Genomic DNA, 14449 nt, shown 5'->3' with positions numbered 1-14449 from the left:
CCGAGGACACAAAATCAATACAGTTTTACCTCAACAACCACTGAAACAAACATCTGACACTGCAAAGACAAAACAGCAGGAATGGACATGTACAGAAACCTCTGCTCAAGGTCACATAGAGGACAATCAAGACAAATTGCCAAAAAGCTTACAAAAAGACACAGAAACACAAAAACAGCCAACATCCTCCCAAAGAAGTAGAATGCTTTTATTATAGATATACCTATAAGCTCTACCTATGCAGTTTGAAACGGTTTTAAAAAATGAAATTATGCCAAAGCTGGCTCATCATCTTAAAGGAAAAATTTTAAAACTTTTAAAACCTATTCGACAGTTTGGGTTTTAATCAGACTATAATGCCTAGCCTGGAACTGTGATTCCTAAATGAACATAGCACCAAGGAGATGGCACTTTTATTTTTTGCTGGTTTTCTTTAAAAAAAAAAAAAAGTTTTAATTGGCAAAATTATAGTTGGCCTCAGAAGGCTATTAACATGAAAGTGTTCATTCCAGAAATGGCTATTAACATTCCAATTCGAATCATGGGTAAGCAAAGGCTACATTATACATTAGGGTAGATGTCAAAGGTAGCTCCAAGTGTTTTCTCTTTCAGTTTAGCTCTTTCACTAGCATCTTTGAAATCTAAAATGAGTCAAGTTTATTATATGACATGTTCACTCCGATCCCCTGCAGACATCTATTTCTTGGGAGTAAATTAATTTATTACAGTTGAGTAATATAGCACCTAAATGTTCAATAAATATCTGTTGACTGAATACATGAGTAACATAAATTGCTATGCTATGGTATTATTAATTAGGGTGGAAACTTGTTTGTACAGAGGAGTTTGTTTTTAAAGCCTTACATTTTTCTCACACTTAAAAAAGTCTGCTTTACAATGATACAACGCAAGCATGGCCAACTTTCTGACATTTAGGTGGTACTACTGCCTATGAGCTAACTTAAAAACAAATCAGCTGGAGTGAGGAGCCCTATTTATTCACAAAGGTGACTCCACGCTGGATCGAGAAGGGCACTGTGCCACTGAGCCCTCTGGATACTGTTGTGAAGTTGCCAAGGTACTAACTGGACTGGAGCTGTTGCCTGTAACAGACAGCAGGGTTGTGTTCATTTTCCCAGACACATGGACAACCATGAGCTGAAGATCCTAACATGGCACACTTCTCTGCAGCACTGTCAACATCTACTCACAAACTCTCTTTGACCTGCCCTATTATTCTTCAATGAATGGAAAGGGCATGCTTTCACTGATCCAAATCAATACCACGTAAATCATGTAACTAATAGAAGACAGTTATCTTTCCAGTTTTATTGAAAACTCAGAGGTTTTAGATATTAAACTAAAAGAACTTTCAATCTATTTTGATAAACAGGTAGCATTTAACCATGACTACTTATAATAAAGATATCCAGTGACCAGGACATTTCTGAAACACACATTCCATTATGATTACAGGTCAGTGAATTACTATTACTGTTATATCTTAACCTCAGTTGGCTGGATAGGTTCTGCCCAAGTTCAGGGAATTCCTCAGGGTCATTCAAAAACACTTATCTCATGGAGCATGGGAGGCACTTCAGATTTTTCCATATGAACAGAATTTTAAAAATAACACACCATCAGAGAATGCCTGGAATTTGGGTTTTGAAAACATCAACTTTGCAAAGCATACTTGGCTTCTATCTGGTTGAGGGTTTCCCTCTGCTTAACAGCTCAGACTCTGGAACTATGATTTAAATTGTTCTCTGAATTTAGGCAGATTTTTTTTTTCTTTGAAAGAAGCAGGAGAAACATCCAATCTATATCTTTTCTTCATGTTCCAATTCGGTCACTGTTTCTTGAACGTTTCTCCCAGGAAGAATTAATTTCACCAACATAAGCACTGGAGGGAATGGTGCCTGAATATTTAAAAAATGAAAATATCTCTCATATGTGGCTTTTAGTAACGGGAAACAAAGTAAAATGCACCTCAAGCAAGTGTGAGAAGGGCGAGGAAGAAAGCTTTTCAGAAGGTGCATTAGCGCTCACAACAGCGCCCTCTGCTGTCCAAGTGGTGGCTGACGTGAAGGTGGCTTTCATGCTATCAGTAAAGCCCTTTTCACTAAACAAAATTGATGTTATCTCCTCTTCTAGGCTCTAGAGAGGTCAGAAAAGGAAGAGCAAAGAATTAGCAACAAGTCAGAACAGACAGCAGTGACCTACTGAAAGAAAGGAAAGGTTACACAAGAAAGAACAACAGAACAGCATAAAATGAAAGAAAGATGAGAATTCTGTAGCAGGCTTATGCAGAGGTTTGCCTGAACGCCAGCTTTTCCCCCCTGCTTGAGAACCTTGGATAGTTGCAACCTACAGAAACCAGTGAAAACTGCTTGGTTGATCACAAATTGAGCACAACTGACCCACCCAAATGCTGTTTCATATATTCTTGAGGCAGTTCCTTGGCCTTTTTCTGCACAGGATGGCCTCTTCAGTGGCCTTCCACTTGAAATGCTTATTTCTGTTAGAGCTTGGCAGTCCTCTCTCTCCTGCCTCCAAGGCTGTTCTTTGTCCTTCTCTGCACACTCTGAGCCTTTCCAATTTTCTCATCTCCCTGGGGCGCACTTCATATTCCATATTTTGTGTAAGGCCTTCCCCCACCACTCCAGCTCCTACAATCTCTTCCCTACTCGATACCATCTTAATTCTCTGTACAACAAACATTCCGACAGCAGCCCACATTAATTCCCTTGGGCGTGCTAAATATGCCACAGAATAAATAAATTATCCCTCCCCCCCCTTTTTTTTTGCCAAAAGAAACAGGTAAAGAAAAATAATTCAAAATAGGAAGACAAATTCAGAGTTGAAAGCTCAATGAGCAACGTGAAAATTATTTCTCCCTAAAAACCATGAAAACAAGTTTAACTTTGCTGTGTCTGGCTCTTAAACGATGGCTCCTGACCTGCCTGAGGGACAACAGAACTGTCCTCAGAAACCTGAAATGTCAATACTCATGTCAGAGTATGAGAATAATTCCTAATAAACCCCATTATTCAGACATCTTTTTTTTTTTTTTTTTTTTGAGATAGAGTCTTGCTCTGTCGCCAGGCTGGAGTGCAGTGCAGTGATCTCAGCTCATGGCCACCTCTGCCTCCCAGGTTCAAGCAATTCTCCTGCGTCAGCCTCCCAGTAGCTGGGATTACAGGCATGTGCCATCATGCCCAGCAAATTTTTGTATTTTTAGTAGAGACAGGGTTTTGTCACGTTGGCCAGGCTGGTCTCGAACTCCTGACTTGAGATGATCCGCCCTCCTCAGTCTCCCAAAGTGCTGGGAATACAGGCGTGAGCAACCGCACCTGGCCACCATTCAAAAATCTTAAAGAAAAATCAATGACACTCCCAAGGGGCGTCTTCATACACTGAGCTAAGAAGGGTGAGGCGAGTAAGCACTTGCAATATTCAGGAGAGAAAAAAGCTTCTGGTAGCTTCATTACCATCCCTAGTGGGGTGGATGGGGTGCCCTTCCCAGTGAGAGATCACTGAGGTGTTTAAAGAAGCGCCATGCATTTCATTATTCAATGACATACCTTCAAAAGTGCCTTGAAGTTACAATGTATAAAATCTCTTAGGAGAGAATAGTCTATGCAAGTTTAAGTCATCATAATGCATACAAAACGTTAAGAGGATTACAACAGAGTTATTTACCCATTAAAGATTAAATGGCTTGGTTTCCAATTTTCTGCTCTACTCTCAAAATTGTTCAAATTCAAACGACAGCCACTTTGAAAGTTCAACGTATTTTTTTTAAAAAGAAACTATTACCGCTTTTTAAAAACGCTATAAAACCCATATTATAGAAATTTGGAAAATGTCAAATTATATACTTATGCATAATTTTTTTTAAATTTTACTTTCAATAAGAATTATAATTCAAAGATAAATGAGAACCCCTGCAAAATCAACAGTAAAATGAAGATACAACAAAGACAGAAATTGAAAAGGTACTTTGTTAAAATCAAAACACTACAGTAGACAAATGCTCACATACTTCCAACTAATAGTAGTATGTTATTTGAAGAGAAAAAAAGATACAATACAGGTACAGATGAATGGATGATTGTAAAAAGAACAATCTATCTGTATGTCACATAAGTATGTATTTTTCTGCATGTATTGGAGAGGAAAAGAACAAAAAAAACAGTAACTTCAAGTACAGATAAACTATTCGGGGGCTTTTCCAGATTTAAATTTCACATTAATATCACTTTAACATGACTTCTGTGACAAGGTATTTTTAGTAATTTTAAACATCTCCACTATAATGTCAAAGTTTCCTACTGCAAAAAGTCCAAGGATATCACTTTAAATTTGATCGAATGATATCATGTGATAGCTTCTGGAGGACAGGTTATCAAAAATACGTAACATTTCAAAGCATGTGATATTACAGTCCTTATTATACACATGGAGTCTAATTGGCTTTGGTTTCAAGCTAACCTTGAAAGTATATAAATATGTCATTTGGTTTAGCTTCATGAAATTATCTTTCTCATTTGCAATGTTCTGAAAATATTTCATCTCAACTAGACCACAAGTTCCTTTAGGGAATTTCTATTTATTTTGGCTCTTCCCCCACCCCATCATGTGTTCCGATGAGTACTCTATACTAATTAATAGAATCTACTTTGTGGAAAGTAAACACTGTTTCCTTATTAATACTCTCTGCTCTCATTCACAGCCCCTATAATCTATTCCTCATCCAGTGCCAGGGGGACTTCTGACAGACACAGGTGGGATTCTGCCACTACTCACCTAAAAACTCTCCAATGCCTTTCCATCATCCCTACTGTACAATTCCAAACTGTTAGCATGGTCTTTAAGACCATGACATAAGCTAGGGTCTAACCTCTTTGAATTTTCCTTCCTTTGGTCTTTCAGTTCCTGGGTTGCAGCTCTTGTATTTGCTCTTCCTTATGTGAGGATACATTTTCACATAGCCACCTGGTCATCATTAAGGTCTCAACTCAAATGCCATCTCCTCCTGACCACAATGACAAAACTATCTTCCTAATCCACTCCTAACACAACATTGTATTTCACCTTCTTAACACTTACTTCTTAGTGTCTGAAATTTTCTAATTACTGGCTGGGTGCAGTGGCTCACACCTATAATCCCAGCACTTTGGGAGCCAGAGGCGGGCGGATCATGAGGTCAGGAGTTCGAGGCCGGCCTGGCTAACATAGTGAACCCCGTCTCTACTAAAGATACAAAAACTTAGCCGGACATGGTGGTGGGCACCTGCAATCCCAGCTACTCAGGGCTGAGGCAGGAGAATCACTTGAATCTGGGAGGTGGAAGCTGTAGTAAGCCAAGGTTGCGCCAATGCACTCCACCCCAGGTGACAGTGCAACACTCTGTCTCAAAAAAAAAAAAAAGAAAACAAAAGAAAAAAAGAAAAAATTTTCTAATTACCAATTTCCATATCTCCTCCACTAGACTCTAAGCTCTCCAGTCCCAGCAAATAAAAGACTGACCACCTGACTAAGTAAAATCAGTATAAAGAGAAGAACGAGGATGTAAAAGTAATGGAAAGCGAACTTCCTCACCAATGTCAGAAATGTCACACAGGAGCAGAGAGAGATGAAGGAGCTGCTAAGGTGCATCAAAATCTTTGTTCCCATTAAAAATCTTACAAATGAAAACTCAAAAGCTTTTAATATGTAATTAGTAAACTCATAATCCAAGGCACCTAAGTGGTTATTTTAACAACACAGCATGCATAAGTATTGGATAAACAGTGCATTTTCTCTTTTTTTGAGACAGAGTCTTACTCTGTAACCAGGCTGGAATGCAATGGCATAATCTCAGCTCACTGCAACCTCCGCCTCCTGGGTTCAAGCTATTCTCCTGCCTCAGCCTCCCAAGTAGCTGGGATTACAAGCACACACCACCATGCCTGGCTAATTTTTGTATTTTTAGCAGAGAGGGAGTTTCACCATGTTGGCCAAGATGGTCTTGATCTCCCGACCTCATGGTCCACCTGCCTTGGCCTCCCAAAGTGCTGGGATTATAGGCGTGAGCCACTGCGCCTGGCCAAACAGTGCATTTTCACATGAAATCAGTTTTCCAACTGTCAGCCACATACATCAAATTAGAAATCACTTATCACCTAAATTGGTTGGTGTTTCTGTATTGCAAATTTTGAACTTCGAGTGCTTCTGCAATGGTGTTTCTCATCCAACGATCCTATGCTTCTATACATAGGGGATTTAGCTCCTTAAATGCTCAAAAATCATTTCAAAAAAATTTTAGTATGACATACAGAAAAAAGAAATCTTATGGCTGTGGATAGAAACAAAAGGAAAAGGAAAAAGCAAGAGTAGATCCAAGGATGCAAGGTGAACACCTTGTCCGTCTCCTGAGCTTTTTCTTCAACTGTCCGTGTTGCTGGCATCAGGTACTTCTCCTTCACAGATAAAATATCCTTGAAAAGATGGTCTCCTTTTCTCTATTGTTTTAAACAACAGACATAATCAACAAATAAGACACATACATTACACCTGTAGCAACACAAACATAAAACACTGACCCTGTGTGGGTCAGCGACACACACCAGAAGAAGCGGCACATAACGGAAGGCCAAAACCTTGGCATGTATCAGACACTGTTTCTCCAGAAAACATGACATTCTTGTATAGACTGCTGAAATTGACTTCATTGCCTTCAGAAAAATCTGAAACTAAGAACTGAAGTTGTAGCCAACTTCACAAGACTCTACCATGCATGTCTTCATATTTTCAAAGGTTCTGTTTTTCAGTTCAGCAATTCTTTTTGCTCATCTGTTCTAAAGAGCCTTCTTTTTCAATGGCACAAACTTAGAAATTTAAAGCAACTAACAGTTTTTCTTTTTAAGGAAAGGTGAATAAAAATAGCACTAGAATATCTAAATCAAATGTCTACAATTTGGTGACATTCAAGCCAGACTAGACACTGAAAGGAAAAAGATGAAATTGTAGGGTAACCATCTTTATACCATTTTTTAAACTACAGATTAAACATAGTATGATCACTGTCTCCTCAAGTATGATAAATGAGGCATGGATGTTCTTGGTCAATAACAGGAGGGATTTGGAAGAATCCTAGAGGCACAGATGTGGATGACAATGAATGGAGAAATATATTGAGAATATATCCCGAAAGCACTACATACTCATATCAGCGGTGGGGAGAAGTAAACCATGAAAAGGAATATAATGACTGAAAAACCATTTTTAAAACACAATTCTAACATTTCACTACTAACATTTTTCAAGTTTCCAACAGGGCTCATTAGTCTTTAAAGCTAAGTTAAACTCATTTTCCTCATAGTAATTACCTTAAACCACTCTAAATATAGTCGATATTCCTTTAATTATTATTTAATTATATTCAGTAAATTTCCCTATTTCAGATATCAGTAACTAAAAAGCTTACTAAACACAATATGTTAGTTTCTAAATTGTCTTATATAACAATTCATCACTACTACCAATTTATCTGAGTAAAATAGTGAAATTATCCTAAAATTATTTCAAAAGTATTTTGAAACTCATGCAATTTACCTAAGAACTAGGCCAATAACTATTACATTGTTAATAAATATTTAGTATTTAAAAAATTTGTTAGTAATTACATAAAAATAATTAAATGGGAACATTTTATAACTTCCCTAGAATCAACACAGGAGATTAACAATTTGAGTTCTATTGAATAGCTAGAGTGAGACAGAGCCAACAAATAGCTAGTGACATACCCCTTGTGTCTGTAGAGACAGAGGTGTGATACGTCGTTTTTCCCATTCATTAGGGCGCGGCTCAGGTGTGGATTCCATAAAATTGCGCTTGAGTTCACTAATGCTAGCCTGATGTTTCAGTATGTCCTCCTGGGCCTTATCCAGTTCCTAGCAGTATGTAACGTAACAAAGGGGAAAAAATCCAAAAGGAAAGAACCCAGTAGGACAAAAATAAAACCAAAAAATAAGACAAAATAAACTTATGATTAAAAAAAAAAAACATAGTAAAGCAAGAAAAATGCCAAGTCTCTAAAGCCATATTATTATCTATGAATAAGTTCATGAGTTCATCAAAATTTGAAAATAAAGTCAATGTGTACTTCTTCAATGATTTACATTTTAAAGGGTTCTGATTTCTTCTGTTTAGGATTTTTAAAGGAACAATTATTTACATTATCAGAAAGACGGCATGGAACTGATCATTAAAATGGCTAAATAACACTTCCTTCCAGTACTTGGATTTGAAACTCAGACTATGACTTTGTTCCAGCAAATTTACCTTTCTGATTCAGACTACTCCTAAAATTGCATTCTGTGAACATAGTAGATTAAGTATAAAATAGAGAAAGGCAGACCCGAAAGCACACTGGCTGGAAGAAAAAGCTAAACCAGGATCATCCCCCAACTGGAAAAGCCAAGGGTTTTTGTTTGTTTTCAGGAAATTCCAGTGGTGGCTTTTTATTCTTAATAAAAATTGCTGCTTCCAGAGGCTGCTTCTGTTTTGCCTCTTTATAAAATAAATGAACCACAGACTGGTCTCATGTACTTGCCAAGCACAAAAGTAGGGTCTAGCCCCCACAATTGCCAGATGGTCCTTATAAAGACAAATATGCAAGAAAAACTACCAGGTCCATTTTCATAGGAGTAGGCCCTGATAAATGGTTATTTGTGGAAATTTTTTTGACTGGCTCTGATAAATAGTATTTGTGGCAATAAAAGGTAATTAGTGTTCAGGAAATGGTTATAACCAAATTTTACATATTTATTTATATTTCAAAAATCATAGGGTCACCTGTGGATTACAGCTTTCATCCCACTTTAAGGAACAGGTCATGCAACCAATAAAATTAGATATTCCATATTCATGCACAAGCATAGTAGCTCATCTATGAGCTTCTATAGCCATTTGCAAAACCTCATGAAAATCTAAAAATCTTTGCATGGCATGGAAAAATGACTGTGGCTTGAGATCAGGCACATTTCTTGCATTGGTTCAAAGCAATGTTACTTATTACACTTTATAGCATTTTAGTAAGTTAGGCAAAAATACATTTCCATCAGTTATCAAAGCTGCCAAAAGCAACCAGACAGATTAGTCAGATTACTGAGAGCTGCAGTTCTGCATTGAATACATTGTCACATACTACTGTAAAATAAGAAGGGAAAAAAATTTAAAAAAATTACAATGTTCTCATGTGACATGGGGAATATATTTTACATTTTGCACTCCTAATTGGGTAATTGGGCTTTTTCTCCTTTCTTTCTCTCTCACTTTTGCTTGTTCTTTCTTTCTACTTAAAAGAATTCCTTTAATTAGCATACTCTCAAACAGAATACTGAAAGTGGACCACATTCCCAATCATGAATTTTAACCAAAAAAAAAAAAAAAGGAGGGCATAGATCAAGATCAAGAGTCAAATGATTTAACACCAGATCAATAAACAAAAATCTGTTCTGGTTAATATATACTAAGGATGAAACTGTGTTACTTCTGATTTGATGCCCTAGAGTTAACCCATTAGGAGAGAGAGCAGGTTTACCTGTAGAACCACTTCAAGAGTACTGGATAAAAACTTGATTCATTTGACTAAACGTTTTCTTCCCACTTGTCACTTTGAGAACTTCGAGTAGATACAGTCCTGCCTAAGCTACTTGAAAAGAACACCGTGAGGCTGGTAACATGCACTCCCAAATTGAATTCCCCATGCACTGCATGCACCGTGCTTGAAGAACATTGCCAGCCAGCCTATGCGTGACCTCCCGTCCATAGCAGCCGGGCAGCCATTTTAGGACAGAGTTGTTTTCTTAGATTATACAAACCTCCAACATTAAATTGCTATGTCTGACATAAATATTATCCCCTTCTACTCTCAAGGAATTTTTCTGTGAAATTAAATCACACACGGGGGGGGGAAAGGCAAATAAACATAAGTATATCAATCAGCAAGCACCAAAATGACCCAGAGTTTGACAGTCTAAGACATTAAAATAAAAGAGGAATACAAATCTTATGAACTTAAAGCCACAACGAACACAACTCACAAATAAACTCTGCAAGTAGACCCTCCCCCCAACAAAACTAATGGCAAGCAGCAGCCATGAGATGTTTAACTTTAGGGAAAACTCAGACACCTCTTCCAGCTGTATTTCCTCTTCTTCCATCTTCACCTGAAAAGTCACACAGCAAATGACCAGAAAGAAGGGGATTATTAGTGGAAACTCTATCAATCAGTACAAAGTAGCTGTATTTGAACTTATATGGTGAACCAGTGTTACCAACCTTTATTGTGAGGCCCTCAGAAGATGCAGAATATTAAGCCACTTTGGTCTTTCTTCACCTACAGTATCGTACAAATGATGGAAATGATCCTTTGCAAAGGTGGAATGGAGGATGGAAGCTTCACTCTTTCTCAGTCCCTAGATTATGCTCTGCTTTTGAATATTTTGTACTCAGGAACAAAAATACAAGAGTGCAAAAATGGCATAATTCAATCTGTTCTAATTTGAAATGTCTAAATCAACTAGTGATGGGGTAAAGTCTAATGATGTAAAATTTGTTTTTAGCTTTATATTGGAGAATAAATGTTAAACCAATGATTCAGTTTGTTAAATATGGATTTTTTTTTCCTGGCCAGGGGTGAGGGATCGGTTCATTTAACTAGTTTAATATTAAAATAGTGGGTATTTAAAAATAATCTTTGAAATATAACCACTTTCATAAAATTCTTTAAACAAGAACAGCTTTTCACAGTTGGGTATTTCTCAATATCTGATGATTCAAAAGAATGAAGATGAAAGTTTAAAACTAACAAATACTGACTGAAGGGAAACTCAAGGGAAAAAATGGTGAGAATAAAAATATTGACTCTTTTATCAAAGGCAAATCACTTAACCTTTACAGGTTAATTCCTAACATATACGATTTTCCTTCTTTATTAGGAAGATAGTGTCAAATCGAAGTGTTCAAAAGGCTTACTTTTTTAACCATTCATAGTATTTTTCAGAGGTAAGCAAGGATCTCAGAGTCTTTAACAGAAGTGAAAAATGAGACACAGACATTTAATAATCTGTTATGAAACATCTTCCAACTCCTTGGTCAATATTTAATTCTCTAAATTATTAATCTTTGCTATTCCTCAGGTAAACGTTTTAACAATTGTGGTTTCCCCTACAATGCATACTCACTGAATTATCTTTACATTTTTCTTTAGGTTTGCTTTAAATTTTGTGACTTATTCTATGTATTTAGTATCCACAGAATATGAGGCACTAAATCACCAGGCCACATTTAACAAAATAATCAAAAATATATCGTACATGTTAATGCTGGCTTAGGAGTGCAGAGGTAGTATACTTGAAAAAAATCTGCCTTATATAGGAGTAAAAATCCTCAAACCAAACACCTAATTTTAAATAAAGGAGCACTAAGAGGCCCAATCTTAGTGTTACATAGTCTAAATTTTCAAAAAGCCATGTTTCACTTTTCACATACATTTGTTAAAGACATCAGAATAGTACCTTCCTTATAAAATACTCTACAGTGACTCTTTTATATATAATCACATAATTTAAGGTTGGGGAAAAAACTAGCTAAAATTCAGCTGGTCTCCAAATGCTACAATAACAGGGAGATAAGGAGCTTTTGAGATTAAACTTACAAATGTTAGGAGTAAAAGGTTATCGATACATCCTCAGAGATTCAAGAACACACTTGGGTTTCCGAGAGAAATGACAGTACTAAGGAATTATACTAATACACATCAAGAACAGTTATGTCCACTGCATCCTAAGTTCTATATCAAAACAAAAAGGTTCTATCCTAAAGGCATAGTATTAATATCTGTTCGCAAAATGGAGAGACCTGTATGGATTGTTATGGGCAACACAGGTTCCCTCCTCCCAACTCCTGCTGTTAAAAATCTAGTATGATCTAGATATTCATCAAATAATCCTACAATTTTGCTCCCAACTTAGAATGTGTGGACCTGGTCAATGGGTTTGGTTTCAATGTAGGAGAAATGTCTACACTTATTTCTCATGCACTAAAATGTCGTGTGTGTGAAAATGTGCAGGTACTACTATGTTGAGGGTAATCAGCGGTGAAATGTATGCACACATTTACACTCTATATTAGGAAAGGTTTAAGATAAAGCATATTGTGTTGACTCTACAAACTGAGTTTATGTAGGCATGCCAGCAACTGCTTCCTCTTCCTCTAGTTTGTCATTCAAGTCACAGTCATAAGAAACATTAAAGGAGGCGGCTTTAGCCTCCAGATAGCAGAGGGATAGAGCCAGAGGAAGGGAAAAGGCGAGAGAAAAAAAAACTGACTGAGAAGCAGACAGAAGTAGCCCGAAGATGAGGATAAGGGAAGGAATAAATGAAGGGGAGGTGATTGGGACATAGTGCTGCACACCAGCAGGGAGGAAGGAGACCCAGACCTTGGGGAGGCTGGGGAAAGCAAGATATCCATCTTCATCAAGAAGGGAGGGAAAGCCAGAGGGAAAACATTTGGAGAAACTGAAGGAGAAGTAACCAAACTCAGAATCACTGTTGTCAGTCGCTTTAAAAGTCTTCTCACGAATGGGAGAAGGACAGTCAGGCTGAGAAGGGGCTATGGCAGAATCCAAGACCAAATCAGGCATAGCCACTTCAGAATCCCCCTGCTCTGATGCTTCACCCGTGGAAAGGTGCTCTAAGCTGTCTAGTGTGATCTGGTCAGCCTCCCCAAAGGGGTCTTCCTCTGAAATGTCTGAAAGCAAGTCCATTTCAGGGACAGGTAACAGGTTTGGGGAAAAAGATGAAGCACGGTGGATGAGAGGGGAAGGTGGGCACATGGGAACAGTCTATTCTCAAGCGCAAACCCATGATTGAATATGAAATTACACAACGGATACATTCAAAGGAAAAACAGATGCAAGAGAGAAAGAAGACAAAAGAAAAAATGAGAAGTTAGTGAAAACTTTTACTTTAAAGGAGGGATCATATTAACACAGTGTAGTTAAGAAATGAATTAAATGATCCTTTTTTTTTTTTTTTTTTGAGACAAAGTCTTGCTCTGTTGCCAGGATGGAGCACACTGTCACAGTCTCGGCGTACTGCAACCTCCGCCTCCCGGGTTCAAGGAATTCTTCCACCTCAGCCTCCCGAGTAGCTGGGACTACAGGTGCGTGCCACCACACCCAGCTAATTTTTGTATTTTTAGTAGAGACGGGGTTTCACCATGTTGGCCAGGATGGTCTTGATCTCTTGACCTTGTGATCTGCCCACCTTGGCCTCCTAAAGTGCTGGGAGTACAGGCGTGAGCCACCACGCCCAGCCTAAATGACACATTTTTAAAAAGACTAGACTACTTCTATCACAGAAAATTTATACATATTGACTTATTTAATTATTTTCAAACTGGTTGCAAATAGATCCCATGACACTCAAACAGCATTATTTACTTTTCAACCTGGTTGCTAACAGACATTCAACGCATTAGCAAAAATGCCAGTGTACCCCGTTGTTTGCTGAAGACAAGCAGGATTGAAATTTTAAAAAACTTCTTCATTTTTTAAGGAAAATTACTAGATATGTCAAGTTAACTAGGCCAAATGGAAGAGAGATATTCTGAAATGCTGAGCTCTTCTGTTTCAGATGTAAGCAGTCTCTCCTGGGTGCCTGGTTAGCAAAATTTTAAATTATTTTGACAACTTGTCAGAAATTGAAAGAAACATTGTTGGACACAATTTCTGTCATTTTTAACTGAATTCTCAACCAAATGATTTTTCAATATGATAGTTACACATTCTTTAACAATGGAATGGAGATGATTTGATGTCATTTGCTATAGGTAGAACTTGACCTTGTGGCACAAGACTGGGCCCATGTGGCAGTTCCTGAGACCTTCTCCATGCTGAGCCTTAGAGGCTATCGGTGCAGGAATTCCTGAGGCACTCTTACTTCATTTAGCAAGTCTTTATACATTTTTATGTCTTTGAAATTTTCAAAGTTAAAATTTAGAAAAAACTATACGCCGGGCACAGTGGCTCACACCTGTAATCCCAGCACTTTGGGAGGCTGAGGCGGGTGAATCACTTGAGGTCAGGAGTTCAAGACCAGCCTAACTGACATGGTAAAACCCCATCTCTACTAAAAATACAAAACTAGCCAGGCATGATGGTGGGTGCCTATAATCCAAGCTACTTGGGAGGCTGAGGCAGGAGAATCGCTTGAACTTGGGAGGTGGAAGTTTCAGTGAGCCGAGACTGTGCCATTGCACTCTAGCCTGGGCAATAAGAGTGAAACTCCATCTCAAAAAAAATACAAAAATAAAATAGAAAACACTATAAATCAATATGATGGATTCATTTGTTTTTATCTGTCTCCACTTCCAATGTTACACGTAAAAATGTTGC

At 37.7% G+C, this 14449-nt stretch overlaps 1 protein-coding gene across 31 annotated transcripts in view; it reads right to left on the bottom strand.

The window, feature by feature from the left end:
- EPB41L2 (erythrocyte membrane protein band 4.1 like 2) overlaps nt 1-14449 on the bottom strand; it is a 225463-nt gene that overhangs the window by 31538 nt on the left and 179476 nt on the right. For 7 of the 31 annotated variants that reach the window (XM_012458316.2, XM_064360686.1, XM_064360688.1 and 4 more), the window contains exons 13-16: nt 9870-9932; nt 7791-7937; nt 6405-6506; nt 1990-2157 (exon numbers count right to left, since the gene is read on the bottom strand). The exons of 13 other annotated variants lie outside the window; for them this stretch is intronic. In XM_012458316.2, coding sequence (XP_012313739.1) covers nt 1990-2157; nt 6405-6506; nt 7791-7937; nt 9870-9932 — 480 coding nt within the window. The remainder of the gene's footprint in view (nt 1-1989; nt 2158-6404; nt 6507-7790; nt 7938-9869; nt 9933-14449) is intronic. 11 more of the 31 variants (XM_021666542.2, XM_064360690.1, XM_064360693.1 and 8 more) reach the window with 5 other exon arrangements.

The sequence above is a fragment of the Aotus nancymaae genome, unplaced genomic scaffold (assembly GCF_030222135.1).
Source record: "Aotus nancymaae isolate 86718 unplaced genomic scaffold, 86718_ANA_hifiasm-v0.15.2.pri h1tg000040l, whole genome shotgun sequence".
In the NCBI taxonomy this organism is placed as follows: Eukaryota; Metazoa; Chordata; class Mammalia; order Primates; family Aotidae; genus Aotus; species Aotus nancymaae.
This window is presented reverse-complemented; position numbering and strand designations above follow the sequence as displayed.